At 30.4% G+C, this 23,473-nt stretch overlaps 2 protein-coding genes across 2 annotated transcripts; both read right to left on the bottom strand.

The window, feature by feature from the left end:
* Window positions 1-587: 587 nt before the first annotated feature.
* Window positions 588-3,812, bottom strand: LOC139487086 (uncharacterized). The gene is made up of 3 exons (XM_071272090.1): window positions 3,303-3,812; window positions 1,678-1,752; window positions 588-1,071 (listed from the first exon to the last, which is right to left on the bottom strand). The coding sequence occupies exons 1-3, from the start codon at window positions 3,745-3,747 to the stop codon at window positions 614-616; spliced, it is 978 nt and encodes a 325-aa protein (XP_071128191.1). The 5' UTR covers window positions 3,748-3,812; the 3' UTR covers window positions 588-613.
* Window positions 3,813-10,310: 6,498 nt separating this feature from the next.
* On the bottom strand, window positions 10,311-13,794 carry LOC139484289 (fibroleukin-like). The gene is made up of 4 exons (XM_071268024.1): window positions 13,768-13,794; window positions 12,227-12,311; window positions 11,559-11,723; window positions 10,311-10,914 (listed from the first exon to the last, which is right to left on the bottom strand). Exons 1-4 carry the CDS (start codon window positions 13,792-13,794, stop codon window positions 10,664-10,666), a joined length of 528 nt encoding a protein of 175 aa, XP_071124125.1. The 3' UTR covers window positions 10,311-10,663.
* Window positions 13,795-23,473: the final 9,679 nt, after the last annotated feature.

The raw sequence follows: 23,473 nt of genomic DNA, 5'->3' as shown, positions 1-23,473 counted from the left end.
CATTAGAAAAATATTTTTTTTCCAAATACAACACCAAAAAAATTAAGCAAATTTAATCAAAACCCCTAGTACCCCTACGACTTAACTCATGTCGGTAAAAGGTATGTAGTTTTTACTCTAGTAGCATCATGACATAAAACAGTATTTAAGTAGAAACTAGGTTGCTGGGTTGACTTAGATAATGTCATGAGGAAGAAGATTTTTCGATAGACGAATTAGATATTCATTGCCATCTAGTTTATAAATTTTTCAGGACTTTTCAGACAAATCATTATGGCTAAAATTTTCCCCCTAAAAACTACAAAGAAAACTAATAAAAAACAAAGAGAAAACAAATAAAATGAAAAGTAATGTAGCTGTTTAATTCAACGTAGTATGTGTTGTTATTAATTATATTGCTTGAATAATAAATATATTCTATTAGATATTAAATGTTGTCATGATTAAACAGATAGTATACAAAAAAAAAAATCATATACTGTTTTATTTAAATCGCTTCTGCTAAGATGGTTGTGTATGAAATAGCTTTGTAAATCTATTCTTGCAAGTGGAATATTTAAAGAAAACAAGTAGTATCAAACACAATATTAAAATATATTTTTAATTTTTGAATTCATTTCGAACATACAGCACATGTTAAAGGGTATGCTTCATGATACGGAGGACATGGCAATGATCCACATTGGCCGACTACATCGTACAACAGCTTACCATTGTAGTTAGCACTTCCATGGTGAATGTATTCAGGGTTCAAATCGATACATACATAGGTAGAGGGGGCGGGATGGCTTACGGCGCCTGCAGCTAAATTTCCTGCATACTCCAATGTCCAGCCTTTATTGCATGTTGTTTTTCCAGGTATCATGATTGTTGTTCCTAATTGAACATGACAGACACTGCATGGGACATCGTTGTCGATAGCTTTCGTACCAAGGGTATCGGATTCGTATTCCATTCCGTATATGAAAGCGTTATTGCTACCAGATTTTTGCAAGAAATTAGGATCTGTTGGAAGGCATACCGGCTCCGCAGGTGCCCCTGGATGATTGTACCAACCACCACCTGCGTGACCTATAAGCAAAAAAAAAAAAAAAAAAAAATGGACACGCATACAACTATACCATCATGCAAAGCTATCCAATGTATTACTGTATTCATATGTGTATGTCATGTACATGATTTGCGAAATAAAGTATGTTTAAAGTAAAGCCATCCACACACATATTTTTCTTTATAGATTTAGTTCGGAAATCATTAATTTTGAAGAGAGTAATCTCGATTCTTTACTTTTATTGATATGCTTGTTACTGTAAAATAGTGTAAAGTCATGACTTCTTATTAGTCATCTACTTTGTAGTTAAATTCCTGATAGATGTAATTTTTCATGATTAGAAATGTATGTGGATCATTACCATGTCCTCCGTATCATTAAATATACCCTTCAACATGTGCTGTATGTTCTAAATCAAATTTGATTATCAAGCAGTGTATTATGTAATGTTACTTACACAATAATACTATATAAAATACTACTTGGTATTTGAAATACCAATTATTGGTAATGAAATTTTCTTCTTAAAATAAAAACGTTTAATATGTATAAGGGTACAAATTAACCTCGCGACGTATATTTTATGATTACTATCGAGCTTACTACGTTTGAATATGCGCACTTACCAGAATATACCAGTTTAGTTCCATTTTTCGATGGACAGGTACTTCTTCCCCACCGAACATATGTATCCCCTCCACCTGTAAATAAATTGCTTAAAATAAACGAAAGAATAATAGTAATATTGCTAGTACGAAAACAATCAACCAAACACCGAAGGACAAGTACAAGTACAATATGCATTATTTTAAAAACACTCAGTCACATTGACATGTGAAACCAGAGCAAATTACAATCACATACAATTAAAGAAATAAATAAAACAACTTAGAAATGAAATATATAGAAAATTACTATAACAACTATAGGCCACCATAATGACCATCAACAATAAGCCAACAAAAATACAATCTTATAATAAGCTTTAAAAGGCCAAAAATAACAAAACGTGAAACATTTTCATCGAGAAAACAAATGATCACAAATAGCCTGAAAATTTTATAATCAAAACATTTAACCCATTTTGTATCTACATAAACTTAACCCTACATCTTCTTTTTACATTAAAAAAAAACGTTCAAAATTGCAAAAACACACCAAATGACAAGTATTTCTGAATAAAAAACACATTGCTTCCTGGGTAATTTCTCTTTCAAGTATTTTTGGTTTTGTTATTTAGTAAGTTAACAAATCTGAGTTGTAATGAATAGGTAAGATAAATTGAAATTAATTAAATATTTACTATATATTAAATAAGAATAGAATAAGACGAATATGATATTGATTAGTATTTATTTTTGTTATGACATATACCATTTCAATTTACTTTTCCGTTGATTTCTATAGTGATGTCAGAAGTAAACGTTGAGACGTATTAATCGAAACTGTTGACAGAAAGTAACTATTTCTACCATTTTAATTGTGTAATGTTTAAAAGTTTGCTAGACTAAAACGACTTGTCATTTTAACTTCATACAAACGTCAAGCTTACTGTCAAAAAGCTAGTTCATTAAAATAATGGAACCGGGGGAAATCCAAAACGGAAAATCCATAATCGAATGTTATAATCGAAAGTTCAAACAACTGTCATATTACAGACGTAGTGAATTAGCTAGTTTGATCTCTCATTTGTATGACAGTTGCATAAAATTCCATTAGACTTACAACATGTATGAACAAAACAAAAGATGTATTATTAAGATAAATACACAATATTAACTACTTTACTACTATTTTTGAAATGTTTACCTATTACAGTAATAGGTAAACTTGTCAAAAATAGTAGTACAGTAGTTAATATTGTGTATTTATCTTAATCACTATTTAAAAAAAGCCATCGAGCACATACCAGAATACTTCACTTATAAAAGGAGTTGTTCTTTTAGTTGATTGTTAGTTAAACCCGCCAAGCAAAACCGTGTGAATTAAGGTGTGCCGGACGGGTAAACAATTCTTACTTTACTAATGGTACATGTACGTACCTTTCTTGTTAAAGGCAATGATAATTGATAAATGCATAATGAATGATTTGATTGGATTACTGCTATATCTATTAGAATAATTTACAAATTGTCCTCCGAGACATATATGTTCATTTAATTTTTGCGTATGCAATACAGCCTTTTAAGGGATTAAGGCAGGATGATCTGTATATTGAACTTATATATGTTAAATAGTATTTCAAACGTACCTGAGTTACCTCTGTTACTGTTGAAACTTTCCATCTGTGATAACACCTGTTTCTTAATTTGCTTTTCTAATTTGCGATTGTCAAACTTTTCTAATTTTGTAGTTAAATGGTCGATTCTCCTTCTGTTTGCGACTGCAATAACTTTAGAACTTATTTCATCAAGCGATTTATCATTTCTATCAATGGCAAAATTCCCGAATCTAGATATCAAAGCCACCATGTCTCTTTTCAGAGAAATCATGTCTTTTTGGTTTTCATGTGCTATATCTCGGAGCTTAACCAAACGAGCTCTTAATGCATGTAATTGTTCATTTTGTTGTAAAATTAGCCAAATCAGTGGATTGCTTTTCTGATTTTTCTCAGGTTCATTTCTTTTTAAAGCATTTTTAGAAAACACTCCAGAGAACAAAATACAGAGCACTGAAACAAAAGACTTCATTTTCATCGTACAAGCAAGCCCAAAATAAACCGAAATTCCCTTGAAATGATTGTATAAACTATATTAATGACAAACATATGTCGAAAAAAATCCATATTTTGTTGAAAGTAAAATTATACGTAAATTTTATCGACATAAAAACTTATCATAAAATCCGGAATCAAAATTGAGCATTTCGTCTAAAAAGACTTTTCAGTGACACTTAAGAACAAAATAAATAAACAGCCCTTTACAACGAAATATAAATAAAAACAATGTGTATCCGAATGAAGACTAACAAATCTACATCATACACCTTTTGTAAGCCTGCTGTTAGACTAAACGACTTTCTATAATCGTTTGTAAATAACCTGTGTACTAGATATAACATGGAATAACAAGGCTTGCCAAAATCTTCATTTCACATTATCCAATATCTTTGAGAAAAAAAAAGAAAAACCTTTGAAAATAAGACAATCAACCAGAGAAGTGACCCACGACATTTGGTCAAGATATCCTCACCATGTATGACAAATGATGTGGGTGAAATCTTTGCTGTTTTAACGACCAGTGGTTTAAAGGGTTATCTAGTATATAGATTATATCATTGGTTTTCCTGTTCGAATGGTTTTACACTAGTCATTTTTGAGACCCTTTATAACTTGCTGTTCGGTGTAAATCAAGCCTCTTTGTTGAAGGCCGAGCTTTGAACTACAATGGTTTACTTTTACAGATTGTGACCTAGATGGACAGTTTTTCATTGGCACTCATACCACATCTAATATCTATTGAAATCTTAAAATTTAGGTAAATCTGTTAACCTCTAAAAGGCCGATTGATAATCCTCGATTTGTTTGTAAGTCCTGCCACTTTTGAAATTTTGTTTATAAGTTTTTATTGTTGTAATGCCAATAAGTTTGTCATAATTGCATTCAATGAATCGGTAGAACTCACATTATCACGTTTCATGGATGATAAAGACTAGACCTGGCAGATATATCATTCTGTAATGAAAAATAACTGTGTTTGGTAGAAGGGTTTTTAAGCTCCCTTTGGTCAATCTCTTTTATAAAGTATTATCAATTTATAATTTTTGTTGTCCTTTAATATTCTTACAAGACTTGAATATTTATAAACGTGTGCGCATTAGTTACCAGGATATAATCTCAGCAGGTAGTTCTTTAGAATCCTTCGTTACCTTATGATATGTTGTCAAAATTTTCATTTTTTCTTTTTATTTGCTTGTTTTTATTTCAGTTTCATAATTACATTTTATAGGATTTTGTTTTCGTTTTTGTATTATTTCATTTTGCATGTAGACAAAACGCACGTCTGGCGTAAATATAAAAATTTAATCCGTGTATCTTTGATGAGTTTATTTATTGAAAATTTCAGTTTGCTTCGTTTTATGTGGGGTTTTTTTTCGGCATCTTCGTTAAGGTGTCGAGGTCGATTTGTTTGTAAGTCCTGCCACTTTTGAAATTTTGTTTATAAGTTTTTATTGTTGTAATGCCAATAAGTTTGTCATATTTGCATTCAATGAATCGGTAGAACTCACATTATCACGTTTCATGGATGATAAAGACTAGACCTGGCAGATATATCATTCTGTAATGAAAAAAAAAACTGTGTTTGGTAGAAGGGTTTTTAAGCTCCCTTTGGTCAATCTCTTTTTATAAAGGATTATCAATTTTAATTTAAATTTCTCTTGGTTGCATGCATTACAATAGCAATGTGTATTCCCATTTTGCCTTCGCTGTTAACTGATCGTGACAGCTAATGTGAAATGAGAATAGTCCAATATTAATGCCATGTAGATTCTTATTGAACAGATTTGGAAAACGTGTCTCCGTTTAATTTTTAATATCTGGTTAAATGCAAATCTATTGTTAAATAATTCTCCAATGAAAAAGTTGTACAAATGAGTCTAAAAAAGTGTTAAGAATAATGCAGTTAGACATCATTTCACTTACTAAGGGTCTGCATCAAATTCATAGTACTCATTTCTTTTGAGTCATGCAGTCGTATAACAAGTCATGATTTATGATCCTTGAAATATTTTAATTTCAACAGTGATTAAATATTAACCTAATTGATCAATGAATAATTTGATATAGCAATTTTTCAATTATTTGAATTTTATCTTTTGAAAATTCATAAAAATAAAAACAGTGTTCATACTTTCAAATGTTTTGTTTGTTATGAAAGCGTGAATATTGCATGACTTAAGATTTCGTATTCCAGGCATAAAATTTAACTAAAAAGCTAAAATAGTGAAGATTTCAGTAAATTTAGCATGACTTAATGATGCTAGTACCCGATATATGTGCATTGTAATGTCCAAAAACAGCCCATATTTATGTAACGAAGCATTCTACTTTCCAATATATAACTTAAAATTTACATTTTCACAATTTGTAAAACAATTTCTAAAACTGCTATATTTTGGGGTCGAAAAGAGGTCTTACTGGACCTACTCCTTTACAAAATTGACAACATGGTAAATTTGACACAAAAAAAGCATCAAAATATGATAAAACTTTCTTTTATTTACACAAACCTATAGTTTATCTAAAAAAAAAATGGTCTTATATTGGTACCACATCGTTGTCGTCCACGATGTCCGAAGACTATTTATGTCCTCTTACACTAAATCCATTGGATGTTGGATGTGTGCTGATTGATTATTTAGTCTTAGATGCATAATTTCAGATCAGTACTTAGTGTCTTTTAGATTTTGGGATATACAAATGCCCGGTCACTTCCACTTCGTGTTTTTGTATTCATCTGCCTAGTTAAGCCTTTTTCGACCGATTTTTATAGCTCATTCTCATGTTGTACTGGTACACCACTGTCCTTGTTTAGGGGAGGGTTGGGATCCTGCTAGCATGGTACACCCCGCCATTATTATGTATGTATACGTCTATCCCATCTCAGGAGCACATTATTCCGTGGTTTTCGTTTGTTGATTTGTTACATATGTGTTTTTCGTTCTTTTACTGTAAATAATTTAGGTCGTTATTTTTCTCGTTTGAATTGTATTACATTTGTCATTTCAGGACCTTTTATAGATGACTATACAGTATGGTCTTTGTTGAAGGCCGTAAGGTGACCAATAGTTGTACATTTCTGTGTCATTTGATTTCTAATAGAAATTTTTCACATAGGCATTCATACCACATCTTATTTTTTATATAGATTACCTTATCCGTATTTGACACAACCTTTGGAATTTTGGGTCCTCAATGCTCTTCAACTTTATTCTTGCTTGGCTTTCTAACTTTTTTGATCTGAGCTTTACTGATGAGTCTTATGTAGACTATAAGCCAGGAACCTTTTTTTTTTTTTTTTTTTTTTTTTTTAACTATTTACACAACTTGGTTGATGACACTGCTGGTGGAAGTTTTGTCCATGAAGGTACCACCAGTCTAGAAGTCTGCAATTTGTATATCAATTATATGGTCATTTTTATAAATTAACTGTCCGTAAACATATGAATTATTCAAATAAATAAGGATTTTCTTATCCCAGGCATAGATTACCTTAGCCGTATATGGCTCAACGTTCTAATATTTTAGGTTATAAAATGCTCTTCACCTTTATGTTTGTTTGACTTTCTAACTCTTTTATTCTGATCGCTAATGATGAGTCTTATGTAGACGAAACACACGTCTGTCGTATCAAATTATAAACCTGGTACCTTTAAAATAAATTTATGTGTGTATCAATTCATCTGTCTTCCTTAAAATTTATTTCAAAATCTAGACCTGTATTTGTTAATGAGTGACATTAAAGTACACAGCATTACTTTCCTATTTTATTGTTTTATGAGGATTAATTTATCTGTTGCAATTCCCTGGTGAGGTATTGAAACAATTTATGCTTAATTATAGACATGTTAGATATCCTTCATGTCATCAATATTCCATTTGCAATTGCAACTTCAAATCTGACTGAATGAATAGAATGTTGTATAACGATTCATAGCAAAAATCAATACAAGACTTTGAAAAAAAATCAAAATCTATAAACTTGCTCCCATATGTTTCCATCATGTTTCCGAATATAATTATTATTTTGCGTGAGAGTCATACCATCCTCAGCTTCCATGATATATGACAACCAATATCAACAGTTCTTAGAAAAAAATACATTTAAACATGTTTTTATACATCAAAACAACATATACATACAATGTGAAGCTTTGCTATATCGAAAAGTTAAACTATGAACTATACATACATAAATAAAAAAATAAAGTAAAAATTAGTAGACGAAGAACGGCAAATTTCTTTATATTAAGAGCATAGAATGCAAATTTACTTAAATGTAGTAAGTACAGCTCACGTAGATCCAATTTGCTAAGGATATTAACCTCCTCTTTAAATAGTTGAACGAAACATCGTTACGTCATTGAATCATATCAAACTATATTTTTGTATTGCCCTAATACTTCCCGAAACAGATGTATTTTAACACATTTTAACTATATAGACAAACCATACATCTTATTTTCTTACTAAACCGAGTTCAGACCATTTGTAATTAGTGAATGTTCCATTTTTAGTTTTATATTTGAAAACAAGGATACCTCGTGTATACCATAATGAATCAGCTTAATTCTACGAAAATACAATAAAACATTAAACTTTAATAAGTGGAGAAGGTTTACAATTTGGGTCCACGATCACGAGTTGTCAAAACACTGCTGATTTGCATCAGAAAACAGTGATGTAATATTGAAGTTAAATCACAACCTGATTTGTTAACGGTGATAAGATATAAAACATTTTAAAATGAAAACAAATTAGAAACTTTGATTTAAAATCTTTCTTTGTAGCTAGATTGACTTTTGATAAAGCTATAAGAAAAGTAGTGTTTACGATCATTGTATTTTGTATCCTTTCATGGTTAGACCAGTTTCATAATTTACTGTTTAAAACATAACTGGTTAACTACACTGCTTTCCATAACGTAAAGGGTTGATCATTTTTTTCAGTTATTTACGACAAATTTGCATAAAACCAATATATCCACAACGTTCATATGTTACCATTGAGCATGTATTTATTTGTTGTCCTTTTGTTCCTGTTGTGTTTGTGTTTGAGATATTTAATTTATTGCTGTTCGATATGTTGGATTACCTACAATCATTCGTAATTGACCGATCTCTGGAAGTATGTTGGTTTTTATAACGTCAGGTTTCTATTTCATGTACGATTTTGTTTAAAAATTTTCATTTTTATCGTTTATCATAATAATACATCATTATAATAGTTAATTTAATTAATAAGGTTTCGGTAATATTATCAGGTGACTGTCCTTTATAGAAATCAACCCGAATGTAGACAAATGAGTAGATTCTACACGACAAAGGTTGTTCTATCGACAAAAACTTCCAACCAATGAACCAAACGCACTTCCTTTGAAAAAAAAAAATTAAATTACAAATCTTGACAGGACCTGATTTGATGGCAAACATATTAATTAACATGTGTCAATCAAAAGATATAAATCCTTCATATTTTATCTCGATCGGTAGAATAACAAAAAAGATATATCAACATCATATAGGTATTACATATTCCAATTAAGGTATGCCATCTGACTCGATTACCGATACCATGTTCGCAAAAACTTACACATTCAACTATATTATACATGTGTTCTTGTAACGAATGATTAATATCATACCATGCGTTGTATTGGATAACATTGAGCACCATAGATCATCCACGGTTCTGAATGGGGGGAGGGGGAGTGTTTTTCAGTTTTTAGTTTTCTATTTTGTTGTGTTGTAAACTGTTGTTAATATATATATATATAAAAAAAAGATATGGTATGATTGCCAATGAGACAAAAAGACAAAATTTATAAATATAGGACACCCGACAATCTTAAATAATGAACAAAGACAATACCGTATAGCCAACTTTTAAAAAGGGCCTGAAATGACCACTTTAAATCAATTAAGACAAAAAAACTAATGGCATAATTAATGTACGAAAAAATGAAAGTAAAACAAATATGTAATTCAGCACGAACAACAACCACTGAATTACAGAAGAAGCAAAAGATTTAAAGGATTGCCAAATTATTCCAATAAAATAAGTCAAAATTTGAACTTGGATAGCAGCAAAATCTCAAAATAAGAAGAGGACCACATTAGATGCATTTCTGAATGATGTGATTGTAGTATGAGATATATGATATCCGAGAACGTGCATGCATGTAATATTTATATGGTTCTATGTATGTTCCTTTTATGTGGTCATTTCTTACTTGGGTTTGTCCACAAAAAAACATAAAAATTTGTTCAGAATCTTTTCAGTATCATCCTGATTATTTGAACAGGCTTTTGTTTAAAAGTGGAAATTAAAGATATTTGTTTAACTAAACGATGCATTGTTAAGTCCATTTTTTCCAAGGTTCCATGATTATCTAACAAAAACTTATTATTGATTTTTTTTACTATCAGCGAAATATGAATGTCACTTAAAAGACTTTATATGTTATCAAACTAAATGAGTGTTTCTCCTCTGCAATTTCCTTTTTTGTCATCGATATTGATACCAATGGTACTCAATATGATTAGTAAAATCATATATTTATTCCAAAGACGTAATAACATAAATGTCATATATCAATTCTGATTTGGTCATATATCACAACTTAACTTTTACATCTGCGTAAAATAACGGTCAGTGAGTTCTATCATTTGATACTTAACAGAATATTACATTTGGAATAGTTAAAATACTTGGTGCAGTCAATCTTGGCTGAAACAAATTCTCTACACATAATGATAGATTATGAACAGACTTCTACCATGTGTAACGCCAATACAAATATATCCAAATGAAATCTAAACATATTCTGTTTGGAAAAATGTGTGATGCTTCAAGTTTGTTTTCTTAGTACCAAATATTCCAATTTCGCCTGTTTAATTTGGTTTGATCATCATTCTTGTCTTTTTTAGTGCATTTGGTTTCCATGTTTTCCAATATATGTTCGCGATTGTATCATACAGTTCTCCATAACCACCATTGATATTGGAATAGGAACATGCCGCATACCACCACCCACTTTGTTTTTTGAAACCACAGTTTGTGGGGCTAATATCGTTGTCCCTGTCACTTGTGGTAAACATCATACCATCCAATTCATTTGGATGCCAATCCTTCATTGCATGACCTGCAAGGCATGTTAAAAGATAGGTAACACCATTATTTAACACTATTCACATCAATAAACCTGCAATAATTTGGACGAGCAAAAAAGAATATTAAAATCATTCTTTCATCATTCTATGTGTTCGAAGGACTCTTGTGGATTAACCATAGCCTGGATAGCTCAGAGCAACAATAATGTTTAATATATATTTGAAACTGTGTACATAAATTTGCATACAATATACAGTAATTGGAACTACAAGTAGATTTTACCGACTATCTTAACGTGTAAAAGTTTGACTAGAAACCTATCAAAATGAGCAAGTCTTTAATACAGTTAGCATTAACATGATAAAAAAACTACTTCTTTTGATCCTACAAAAACAAATACCAACAATGACAAGTTGTTAGATTCAAATGTGCTTTATGAATTTATTTCACTTTATCATCACTTTCCTCGTTAGTTGATTTTTTCTCAGTACTGTTTTGTTTTTCTAAAGGGCCGTAACACAACTACTAACCGTGTATGAAATAAGCCCCGCCTTCCAAATAACCTACTATTAAACATACACGGTTTCCAAATTGAAGAGGACGCTTTTAACCAATCATATTCCAAGAAATGTATAGAAGGTAAGATAATAATGAATCCATTGTAGCAGATATTACCTGCGATTCCATTGTAACCAGTGATGCTTAGTGTGTAATTTGTACTCTCATCCCCAACATATATGGTATCATAAATAGCATACGATGTATCCCCTGTAAAGTCTTCAAGATCAAATCGGACTCTGTAGGAGCCTTGTCGTAAAATGAAATGCAAATTATCATTTCCTGAAGAAGAAAAATGAAAATAATTTCCTTGATGAAAAGGTTGCTGCTGGATACAGTATGTACCTGTGAGTTGGACAACAATTTGCAAACAGTTTAGACATGCATGCTTTTAATTGTAGCAATCATTTATAGTTTGGTTTGTGATGAGCATTTTCAATTAAAGAAAACGACTTTGTACATTAATTAAGTCCTGGTACGACAGAAACAATTTATACTGATAGTGTTACTAGCACTACCTTCAACTGTGCTTCAGCTTGTAAAAAAGGTATGAATATCATCATTGAGATAATGAAACAAAGTGGCAGATACAGCTGAATCAACTATATATTTAATAACGGCCATGTATTTTGTATCAATCCTTGTACGTTTGCTACCAAAACTTAGCAATGGTTTTCATAAAAATCAAGTTTGTCAGACCATGCTACTGTCGAGTGCAGGAAGATGTCAAACATAGCCATTTGTTAACCATTTAGATGATAATAATGATAAGTTTAGGTACATACCAAGCCAGTGTTCACCATCTATGTCCCCGAATCCAGATTTGTAATCCTCCCAATACCGATAGAAGTCCACAGTGCCGTCATATAACTATAGGCAATAATTATATCTCAACGGATAAACTATAGGTAATGCTATGCAAGATGATAAACTAAAGGCAAAGCTATGAAAGATGAATAATTATATACAAAGTTATTGTATTTGATCAATTGAATATTGATAGAAACAATTAATTCTGTTTTGAATATTAACAAATTATAATGGTTTTTAAAATATTTATTAAATTTATATATAATCATTGACCAGTTCTATTTTTGTATTGTGTCTTTTTATTGTAATGTGTTTCCGTTTTCAACGATCTGTAATTTAAACTGGACTTTGATTTGTATGTCTACTCCGGTACCTTTTCGTTCATTGTACACTAGAAACATAAACTAGTATTATGAGATAGAAATTTGCAAACAATAACAAGTGACTTAAACAGTCAAATAATTTAGGCAGAAATCAATAAAAAAAATTTGAATTACCTAATCTTACATAATTCTTTTTCTAATATTTCTTTTTAATTCAATCTTTGATTGCAGTAGTAGTCTTCGGCTAGCCACAATTATTAGAGGCAATTTAATTGATCTTTATACCTATTGTAGTACAGTTACATGTGATCTATGAAATATTTATAATTGAATACCAGTTTAAACATTGATTTTTTTTTCTTATTTTTTTGTAGTTTTAAATATGTACTGGTAACAATTAGTAACGGAAATACGTACAGTGGTCGCATTTGATAATGTCAACGCTGTGAGTTTTTTTCAAACAGAAACTTAAATATATCCTCAATTTGTGCACTTTGTGACATTTCATTAAGTTTTCTTTTTATATCTGAGATCATGTATGCAAATGCTCTATATACAGAACAAAAGGAAACAAACAGAAAAAGAACCAAACATTTCAAATCAACAACCCCATTTTCAATGAATATGAATTTGATTTTTTCTAGAGAAGTTTCTAATATACATCCATCACTCAAGCAAAAAGAACAAGAAGTTCGCCGAATACATGTGGTATTCTAGAAAAAAATAAAAAAGCTAAGAAATTAATAACTTGCTTTATACATCCAGTTCGACTTTTGATATTTTGCTTCAATTTTGGTAAAGAAAGCAGAAGTGAGAGGATGTGGTATAAGTGCTAATGAGACAACTATCCATCCAAGTCAAAATTTGTAAAAGTGAACCATTATAGGTCAAAGTACAGTGTACAACACGGAGCCTTGGCTCCCATCAAACAGCAAGCTATAAAAGGGTCCCAAAAATTACAGGTTTATCACCATTCAAACGGGAAAACCAACGGTCTAATCTATATGAAAAACGGAGAACGAGAACCGCAAATCTTTTATGAACCACAAACAAACGACGACCCCTGAACTTTAGGTTCCTGACTTATGACAGGTGCAAACAAATGCAGCGGGTTTACAGATGTTAAACGTTTTGTTATGTACCAACCTTCACCCTTATCTGAAGCAACAGAGTAAAATCAAAGGAATACTTACAGTCCATCCGCCATTATCAATGTCCATTTCACAGAATACAGATATTTCAGTTCCGTTGTCAGGCTGAATACAATACACCCCACTTTTTGATCCACGTGGTACTTCATTGCAGTCCCTTTTTGGAATACTGAAAACTATATTTTGGAATTAAAATATTACGATATGCTTGTTTTGTTTGTGTTTTTTATTTTACATATCCATTTCAAAGACAGTTGCTAGGAAGTGTACATTTTATGTTTTTGTCTATACATGGTCTTCAGAATTGTCTTATCTCAATGTTTTATTTTGTTATTATAAATAAAGTTCATAACAATGTCGTAATGATTCACTATACTTTTATTTAATGCATGAAATTTTGCAGTTGCTTTAGATGAATAGATTATATAGCTATGAAAATGAATTGTAGAAAAAAGACTCTAGGTTGCTTAGAATGTGTCTGTTTTTTTAAATAGTGTCACAAATAAAGTTGAAACAATATTAACTGTGACATAGACCGTTTCCGCTGTAGTCATTAAAGATTAATAAAGGCAACAGTAGTTTACCAATGTTCAAAACTCATAAACCGATAGAAAAAAACAAACAAATCCGGGTCACAAACCAAAACCGAGGGAGACGCATTAAATATAAGAGAATGACGACAGAACATAAAATTGTAACACACACAGAAACGAACTAAGCATTAGACAAAGTCCGATGAGAATAACAAATATAACATCAAAACTAAATACATGAATTTGGGATAGAAAAGTACCGTGACACGTCTTATAATAATGTAAATTCACAATGAAATATAAGAGGAAACAAACGACACAAAAGAAACACAACGTTTAAATTAAACACACTCAGAAACGAACTAAAATATAACAATGACCATATTCCTGACTTGGTACAGGACATTTTTTTTTTAAAAGAAAAGAAAATGGTGGATTGAACCTGGTTTTGTGGCATGTCAACCCTCCCTCTTTTACGGCCATGTTAAATATAACATTAAAATGACAACACAACATTACAGGACTACAATACAAATTATTAGGAGAACATAATTGACAAAGAAACACACGAATAATAGCTAACAAAAGGCACCAGGTTTAAAATTAAATACGCAAGAAGTGCGTTTTGTCCACACAAAACTTACTAGTGACGCCCAGATACAAAAGTTCAAAAGTTGAACAGCATCGAGGACCAAACGTTCGCAAAAGTTGTGCCAAAAACGTCCAGGGTTGTCTGTACCAGAACATCCCTATTATTTAGAATAATTAATACTTTTGCAAACAGTTAATTTTATAAAATGACCATATAAAAGATATACATGATAAAACTGAAGTATCAACTAATTACAGAAAACAACCGGAAACATTACATAAACCTAAAAAATCCAACACAATCCAACAATGATAAAGGTTTGTTTCACAAAAACTAGTCTTAAATGTCTAGTAGTACGTTACAGGTACCATTTATAGTCGCAAATCTATTTTACAGGTTTCTATATATATAAAAGAGGGACAAAAGATACCAAAGGGACAGTCAAACACATAAATCTAAAACAAACTGACAACGCCATGGTCAAAAAATGAAAAAGGACAAACAAACAACAGCACACATGACACAACACAGAAAACCAAAGAATAAACAACACGAACCCCACCAAAAACTAGGGGTGATCTCAGGTGCTCCGAAAGGGTAAGCAGATCCTGCTCTACATTTGGCACCCGTCGTGTTGTTTATGTGATAACAAATCCGGTAAATAGTCTAATTCGGTAGGTAACATTCATGAACGGGAAGGGGGTTGTAGTTACGACGTAAGGAACATATCCGATATCATTTGTGAAACGATTATTTCATAACAGTCAACCAACTCGTGATGGCGTCCGTAAAATAGCTTTTTTGTGACAAGCACGGGAATATCGTATCAATTGGGAGATGTTTATCCCGTATGCATATAAGTAAGTCTGAGCCAGTGACAACTCTACAACACATTTATCCATCGAATCACCAACAGTATGGTAAATTGCTGTGTACATTATGTATATACAACTCGTCTTAACATCAACCCAACAATGTTAGATCTGTAAATTTGCTTTCGCAGATTTTTTGTTCTTCCCTCGCCGGGATTCGAACCCATGCTACTGAGATATCATGACACCAAATCGCATGCACTGTAGCCATCCCGCTAGACCACACGACTACCTTGGCTTCATAAAAATGAAGCTTCATGTGGCCCGGTGTTACCTTTCCACGTCAGTTTTAATTTAGCGTCATACTAAAGTACATGAAATATAAGGCATGGAGATATGTTATTTTTACAGATCAGCTAAATTATCTATAGTAAAGGATCCTACAAATTAATGTTAGATACAGTCATAGAAAAATAATATATAAATATATATATATATACATAGATAAATAAGAAATTAGATAAATAAAAGATTAGATGAATAAAAAATAAAAAATTGAAAATTTATTGTAAATACATAAATCAATCAATCAATCAATCAATGCATTGTTTCGCACTAAAATGTGAGTATAGCCTTATGAATGTCTGAAGCGTCATACTGAATTTACCTTTATTTCGAATGCTTAATTCTGAGCATTGGTAAGTCACATATGAATAAAAACAAAGAATTCTAAAAACTATAGAAACAAAAGTGATATGAAAATATCAATTAATCAACGGCAAACTTTACCTGAGAGAATTTATAAACGGTGTTTTCCAATAACTTTAATATATTTAGAGAAAATATTACATAGAAATATCACATCAGTATCGATTATGTGTACCCGAAAATTGATTGAATTCCCAAATGATTTAGAAATAAAAAGGTTTATTTCCACACAAAAAAAAATAAATAGATAAACGACAAGAAAGAAGGACATATCGTTAGGTCGTGGTGCATGCCTTTTCCTTTTAACATTTTAAGTTTGTTTTCAAGACATAAGAGAATCACTTTTAACAAGTTATAAAAAAATATTTTTTGAGGATAATTTAAAAATTATGAAACTTTTGTTTAACTATCAAGTTTGGTTAGGCAACAAACGTGGAAAATACTTAAAAACAAATGTTATGAAAAAATGGAAAACAAATAAGATATATACATGATATAGTGTCTTCGCGTTTCGTAGTCTAGCGGAAAAATACTGTCTGAGAGTTTCAATCTTATTCTTTCTTGGCCGATAATGTATGAATTATGGGCTCAGGTGATATGATGTTTTGTTATGCCAATAATTTTGCGAGTACGTGAAAAATAGTGTCTATTTTTCAGGCATGGGTCGAACTACATTGCAATGTTATACATTATATTACAATCACTTTTACAAAAACATGCATTAAATAACAATTACTTTTACAAAAGCATGCATTAAATTACAATTACAATTACATGCATTTATCAAAGGAATGCATTATATTACAATTACTTTTGCAAAGTAATGCATTGAATTAGACATGACATTTGGAAATGTTATTAATTAAGTGAAAAAATCAAACATTTTGAAAAACAACATGAATTCTAGCCTATACAATAACTGTTCCGTATACCTATTAAATTTAAGTATCAAATAAAGAGTTTTTTCAATACAACAATTACATTTTAAAATCATAAGGGTTTCAAAGTATAAAAAACACAGAAATAATATAGATGAAGTTTAATATTTTCCAATTATATAATAAACAAACAGCTTAATTTATGACCAAGTGTGAAAATGTTGAAAAGATTGATTGTCAAACAAACTAATTAGTGTTTATGACAATGGTCAAGTACCTGTTATTTAATCATGACAAGGTATTCATTGATGTGTTAACAACAATAAAACACTATAATATAGTTATATTTTTCAGATTAAAAAAAGAAATATCCAAATGATTATGTTCTTAATTAATCCAAAAATCTTAATATCGGCTTTAGCTGAATCTTCAATAATCTTTGAAAAATATATTGTATGTGAAAAAAGTAATGCCATGTAATGCAATGGAATGCAAGAATGCTAAAAACTATAGAAACAAAAGTGATATGAAAATATCAATTTATCAACGGCAAACTTTACCTGAGAGAATTTATAAACGGTGTTTTCCAATAACTTTAATATATTTAGAGAAATTATTACATAGAAATATCACATCAGTATCGATTATGTGTACCCGAAAATTGATTGAATTCCCAAATGATTTAGAAATAAAAAGGTTTATTTCCACCAAAAAAAAATAATAGACAAACGACAAGAAAGAAGGACATATCGTTAGGTCGTGGTGCATGCCTTTTCCTTTTAACATTTTAAGTTTGTTTTCAAGACATAAGAGAATCACTTTTAACAAGTTATAAAAAAATATTTTTTGAGGATAATTTAAATATTATGAAACTTTTGTTTAACTATCAAGTTTGGTTAGGCAACAAAAGTGGAAAATACTTAAAAACAAATGTTATGAAAAAATAGAAAACAAATAAGATATATACATGATATAGTGTCTTCGCGTTTCGTAGTCTAGCGGGAAAATACTGTCTGAGAGTTTCAATCTTATTCTTTCTTGGCCGATAATGTATGAATTATGGGCTCAGGTGATATGATGTTTTGTTATGCCAATAATTTTGCGAGTACGTGAAAAATAGTGTCTAGTTTTCAGGCATGGGTCGAACTACATTGCAATGTTATACATCATATTACAATCACTTTTACAAAAACATGCATTAAATTACAATTACTTTTACAAAAGCATGCATAAAATTACAATTACAATTACATGCATTTATCAAAGGAATGCATTATATTACAATTACTTTTGCAAAGTAATGCATTGAATTAGACATGACATTTGGAAATGTTATTAATTAAGTGAAAAAATCAAATATTTTGAAAAACAACATGAAGTCACAAAAAATTCTAGCCTATACAATAACTGTTCCGTATACCTATTAAAATTTAAGTATCAAATAAAGAGTTTTTTCAATACAACAATTACATTTTAAAATCATAAGGGTTTCAAAGTATAAAAAACCACAGAAATAATATAGATGAAGTTTAATATTTTCCAATTATATAATAAACAAACAGCTTAATTTATGACCAAGTGTGAAAATGTTGAAAAGATTGATTGTCAAACAAACTAATTAGTGTTTATGACATGACAAGGTATTCATTGATGTGTTAACAAAAATAAAACACTATTATAGTAATATTTTTCAGATTAAAAAAAGAAATATCCAAATGATTATGTTCTTAATTAATCCAAAAAAATCTTAAATTCGGCTTTAGCTGAATCTTCAATAATCTTTGAAAAATATATTGTATGTGAAAAAAGTAATGCCATGTAATGCAATGGAATGCATGACGTTACACAATTTATGCATTAAATTTCAATGACATGTAATGCAAAAATTGCTGCATTACACATTTCATGCAATTTATTGGAAAAATGTAATGCGTTACGATGCATTAGATTTGCAAATTTGCATTATCTTATGCCTGCTAGGTTGTATTTCTAGCCTCAGCCTCCGTACAGTGATAAAATACAATCGAGTTTGTTTGCACGGCAAAGTGAAAATTAATGTTGAATCCAATTTAATTTTACAAACTTATAGTGCAGTACTAAATTATAATCCTCGTACCTTTAATAACTATTATAAACGTACTAACTTAAATTGAAAATATTTGTCAAATCTATACCTGATTTCAGAGTCTTTATAAATGTAAATGATCCGTTATGGTGTTCCACTGTAGGATTGCATAAACATGAAAGCTGGCATTGTTTTAAGTATTTGTCGAAGCTACTGGAACAACAGCTATGGTCATTTGTACAGATGATAGCACATTCGAATCCAAATTCCACTTTTGTTGTCACCATTGATGCTCCACTTGAAACTATACGCGTGTCCGTTTGTTTGTTAAATGTTTGTGATTGCAAAGCAAAACTTGCTATGAAATGCATAAAAAGTACAAAAATTGCTGCTATTGTTGTAATATACAACATAGTTTTTATCTAAATTCCGATATGATAAACTAATTTAATGGAGTTTGCAATGGATACGAATCAAACTTTAACGGAGATACATGTAAAACATTGATCGTATAATTGATTATCTGAATAAATTGTGTCTATATTATAATATAATATTGATACAACATCTTCAGAATAAAATAGCCATTATAACTATATTGCATCACAAGATGCCCATTTCCAAATAATGTATCGCTATTGTTGGTACTAGTATTAAATATATTGAATATCAATACAATCCATTTGAAGAGCAGTACAACTTAAGTCTAAATGACACATGTAGAGAATAACAATCAAAAGGCGAACGTGCAATAAGATTATTTATGTAACACATAACCACAGGATTCAGATCACAAACAGAAAGTAAAACATTTTTTTATATATATATAAAATGGCATTAGTTTTATTGTTAAAAAAATGAAATAGATATTAAAACATGTATAAAGAGTGGCCATTTAATGGGTAAATATTGTCTTTTCTATAATGATTTCATAAACTTCTTCATAATATCATATGTAAATTTATAGTTACTTTACTCCCCAATGTTTTTACGAAATCAAATGTTAACATAAACATTCCGAAAAGACATATTTACCCTTTAGTCTATGAAGTATTTTCGGGTAGGACTGTTTCGATTTTGTAATGCTGTAGTTTTTACTGTATATCATGATAATTGTGCACCTTTCGACTTGGAATAGATAATTGGTTTACTTCTTAAATATAAATGTACAGAAAATTAACAATGAACATAAAGATAGATGGTTGTTAAATGAACCCTGCTATTTTCAAGACCGTCAACGGATTGTAAAGGTGCTAATTCACACGATAACAACTGTGTGCAGAATAAATGTTCACTCTACCTAGAACAGTTATAAAGTTTTATTTCTATTTTGTAGTTTGCAGATACATTTGATGGTTGACATCAGCTCCGTAGTCAGAACGTGGTACCTACGTGATTTTATATTATGCCATTCTTAACAGTAGTATATAAATTAAAAAAAGATTATAAATTTCCAATTTAAAAAAAAAGCATTTACTCAATTAAAAAACAATTACTCCATTGTTTTTCTTTCTCAGATTCACAATATTGAGTGCAACGGTTGTAGAAATTATAATAATCAAGGACAATAGTGAACAAAATAAATGGACCAAACATTGTTTTTTTTTAATGAATATGAATGACAAGTTTAAATACATTAATACAAAAATGTTATATTAATAAAACTAATTATTACTGTTATTCAAATGTAATAAAATAACAATTTACGGAGATTTATCGTATGAGTTATATGGCATGAAAAACTACTTGGACCTTTATCGATTTTCAGTAGAACAACAAATTGGTTTCTAAAAGGCTGAAAAGTTGATTTATTTAACATTCCAACGAAATAAAAGTATTCGTGTAATTTTGTGTTTTAATTTTTTAAAGTCTCATCGGAAAACATTATGCAATTTTGAAAATTTTCATTAAATAAAATAATAGCTAATCACACAGCTTATAGTATGAACTCATCAAATTTATAATTTGATTTTATTTAAACAAGATTCAGTAGCTGTGAGTACTCTTACATCGCTACTTTGTAAATACTGGTTTATGTTCGTTTTTGTGTGTGCTCCTTACCAATAAATTAATGTAGTTCTAACGCTTGTTGGACCACTGGTTTAGATAATAAAAGTTCAGAGCTCACAAACATGTTTTACCCTTCTACATTCGTACTGTACCGGGATTTCTACCGTGCTTAAGTCAAGAGTCTGCTATTCATTCGTTGTTGCCGGTTCATGTCTTTCATATTATATTTTTTTTATTGTATTGTAGTGTATTTGATCGTAAGTAGTAATCAAAGGTAAGTGGATTATGATTTAATACGCCAGACGCGTGTATCGTCTACATAAGACTCATCAGTGGCGCGCAGATCAAATAGTTATAAAGCCAAACATTAACAAAGTTGAAGTTTTCTCGTTGACTTGTTTCACATTGCATTGCATCAGGGCCTATCGTAATGACCTTACGGTGTGTGTTTTACTAATCAAGCCCGTATAGAAACTTTCGCATGCAAACATCTACGTCATATAAATTCTTGTTGATTTTGTGTTATTAGCAATCATATCACATCACATCTTTTAATTACTTATGATGCGACAAAAATAAAATACTATTAGTCAAACACTGTATGCATTATACATCTCCGTAACGACTAACATGTGCGATTGCATATTTGATAAGATGTTATTGATAATCTGATATCGTGATATCAATGTTTTTGTCATTAACGATACTTATTAAAACATGAATGTGTTCGATATTATATAAAATAATATTTTCAGAATAACCCGAATAATATCCTCCTCAAATTATATTCTTTAAAGAACAACATTTGACTAAAGAACATACAATAAACATTACCTTTATGTATTTTGAAAGAGAAAACCGGATGAATGAACTGTAGAGAACAGATATATATATTTATATATTTATCTTACCTCCTATACATTTCTAGGGAATATCATTGGTTAAAAGCGATCTCGTCCATATGAGGTTAGTAGGGAGGCGGTGATTATTTCAATAAACGGTTAGTAGTAGATTTACGACTTAGGCACTGTTTGATTATTTAAAAGTATTGAAAGTTCTGTTTAATATTATTATATCAAGTTTGTTGATAATATAGATATTTATCGTTTACATTAGTTTTTTAGTGCAGACCAATTGAAGAAGGTTCTTAAAATTGAACACTTGAACACTTTAATACAGAAATAGGAAGATATGTTATGATAGCAAATAAGACAACTTTAGTCTAAATTCAACAAATAAAGATAGTCGGTAAGATAAATTCGTTACGTAGTGTGCTAGTGATCTAATATGATGTATACAGGGTAAGTAAATTCCCTTCGCTCTCACCCCACATGGAATTTACTGACCCTGTATATATCATATCAGGTCACTAACACACTATATATGTAGCTAATAATATGCTGCAATTGTTTGCACCTGTCCTAAGTCAGGAATCGGATGTTCAGTGATTGTCGTCTGTTTATGTGGTTTATAAGTGTTTTTCGTTTATAAAGAGTTTTTCTCATTTTTTAACAAAAAATTGAACATGAAGTTTTGCTGCATCTGTAATAAAACAGTGGAACTTGCCTTATCCGATACACTTGGGGATCAGAAAAAAAGACGGATTAAGCAGGGTGTTTGAATTCTCAGGTTTTGCTGCAAGGATGGGGCTAATTTAGGACCATAAAATGTTTCGGTTAAAGCAGGATGTTTGGAATACTCATGTGTCGGATTTGGCAGGTTACACTGTATTAACAAACAAGATATCGCATCCTTATTTATAGGCTGATGTCGTTATTTTGATATAAGCCATGAAAAAATAATATAGATCCGTAAGATAAACTTATTTTCAGAGGTTATCAATGTTATGTCGAAAGAAATACTTTGAAAATTGATTTTACAACACTGACATTTAATGTTTCGATATCATAACAAAATATATATTCCACCTGTAAACACCTATGGTACAGATTGTCTATGGCGTCTTTAATTACAATATGAATTTGATACTTGGTCTTGTTTATGTTTACTTGTTATTTCCGTCGAACTATCTTTCAGTAGCTGAAGGTTCCCCTAGAGAGGTAGTTGTTTTCTTAATTGTTGATGTGTGATTTGTATCAAGTCTTTTCAAATTGATTTTTGACAGTATGTTTTATGTTGTGCCATACCAT

This window comes from Mytilus edulis, chromosome 8 (genome assembly GCF_963676685.1).
Source record: "Mytilus edulis chromosome 8, xbMytEdul2.2, whole genome shotgun sequence".
Taxonomy (NCBI): domain Eukaryota; kingdom Metazoa; phylum Mollusca; class Bivalvia; order Mytilida; family Mytilidae; genus Mytilus; species Mytilus edulis.
Note: the sequence above shows the minus strand (reverse complement) of the source record. Positions and strands in the feature narration are given on the sequence as shown.

What these genes read in the sequence shown, in the direction of transcription:
- LOC139484289 (XM_071268024.1), bottom strand. Translation starts at nt 13,794, where the DNA reads ATGGACATTGATAATGGCGGATGGACT. An exon ending in AGATGGTGAACACTGGCTTG is followed by an intron (nt 11,724 to 12,226) that starts GTATGTACCTAA and finishes TTTCTTCTTCAG; the next exon opens with GAAATGATAATTTGCATTTC. An exon ending in TGGTTACAATGGAATCGCAG is followed by an intron (nt 10,915 to 11,558) that starts GTAATATCTGCT and finishes CATGCCTTGCAG; the next exon opens with GTCATGCAATGAAGGATTGG.
- LOC139487086 (XM_071272090.1), bottom strand. Translation starts at nt 3,747, where the DNA reads ATGAAAATGAAGTCTTTTGTTTCAGTGCTCTGTATTTTGTTCTCTGGA. An exon ending in CAGTAACAGAGGTAACTCAG is followed by an intron (nt 1,753 to 3,302) that starts GTACGTTTGAAA and finishes ATTTATTTACAG; the next exon opens with GTGGAGGGGATACATATGTT. An exon ending in AACTAAACTGGTATATTCTG is followed by an intron (nt 1,072 to 1,677) that starts GTAAGTGCGCAT and finishes TTTTGCTTATAG; the next exon opens with GTCACGCAGGTGGTGGTTGG.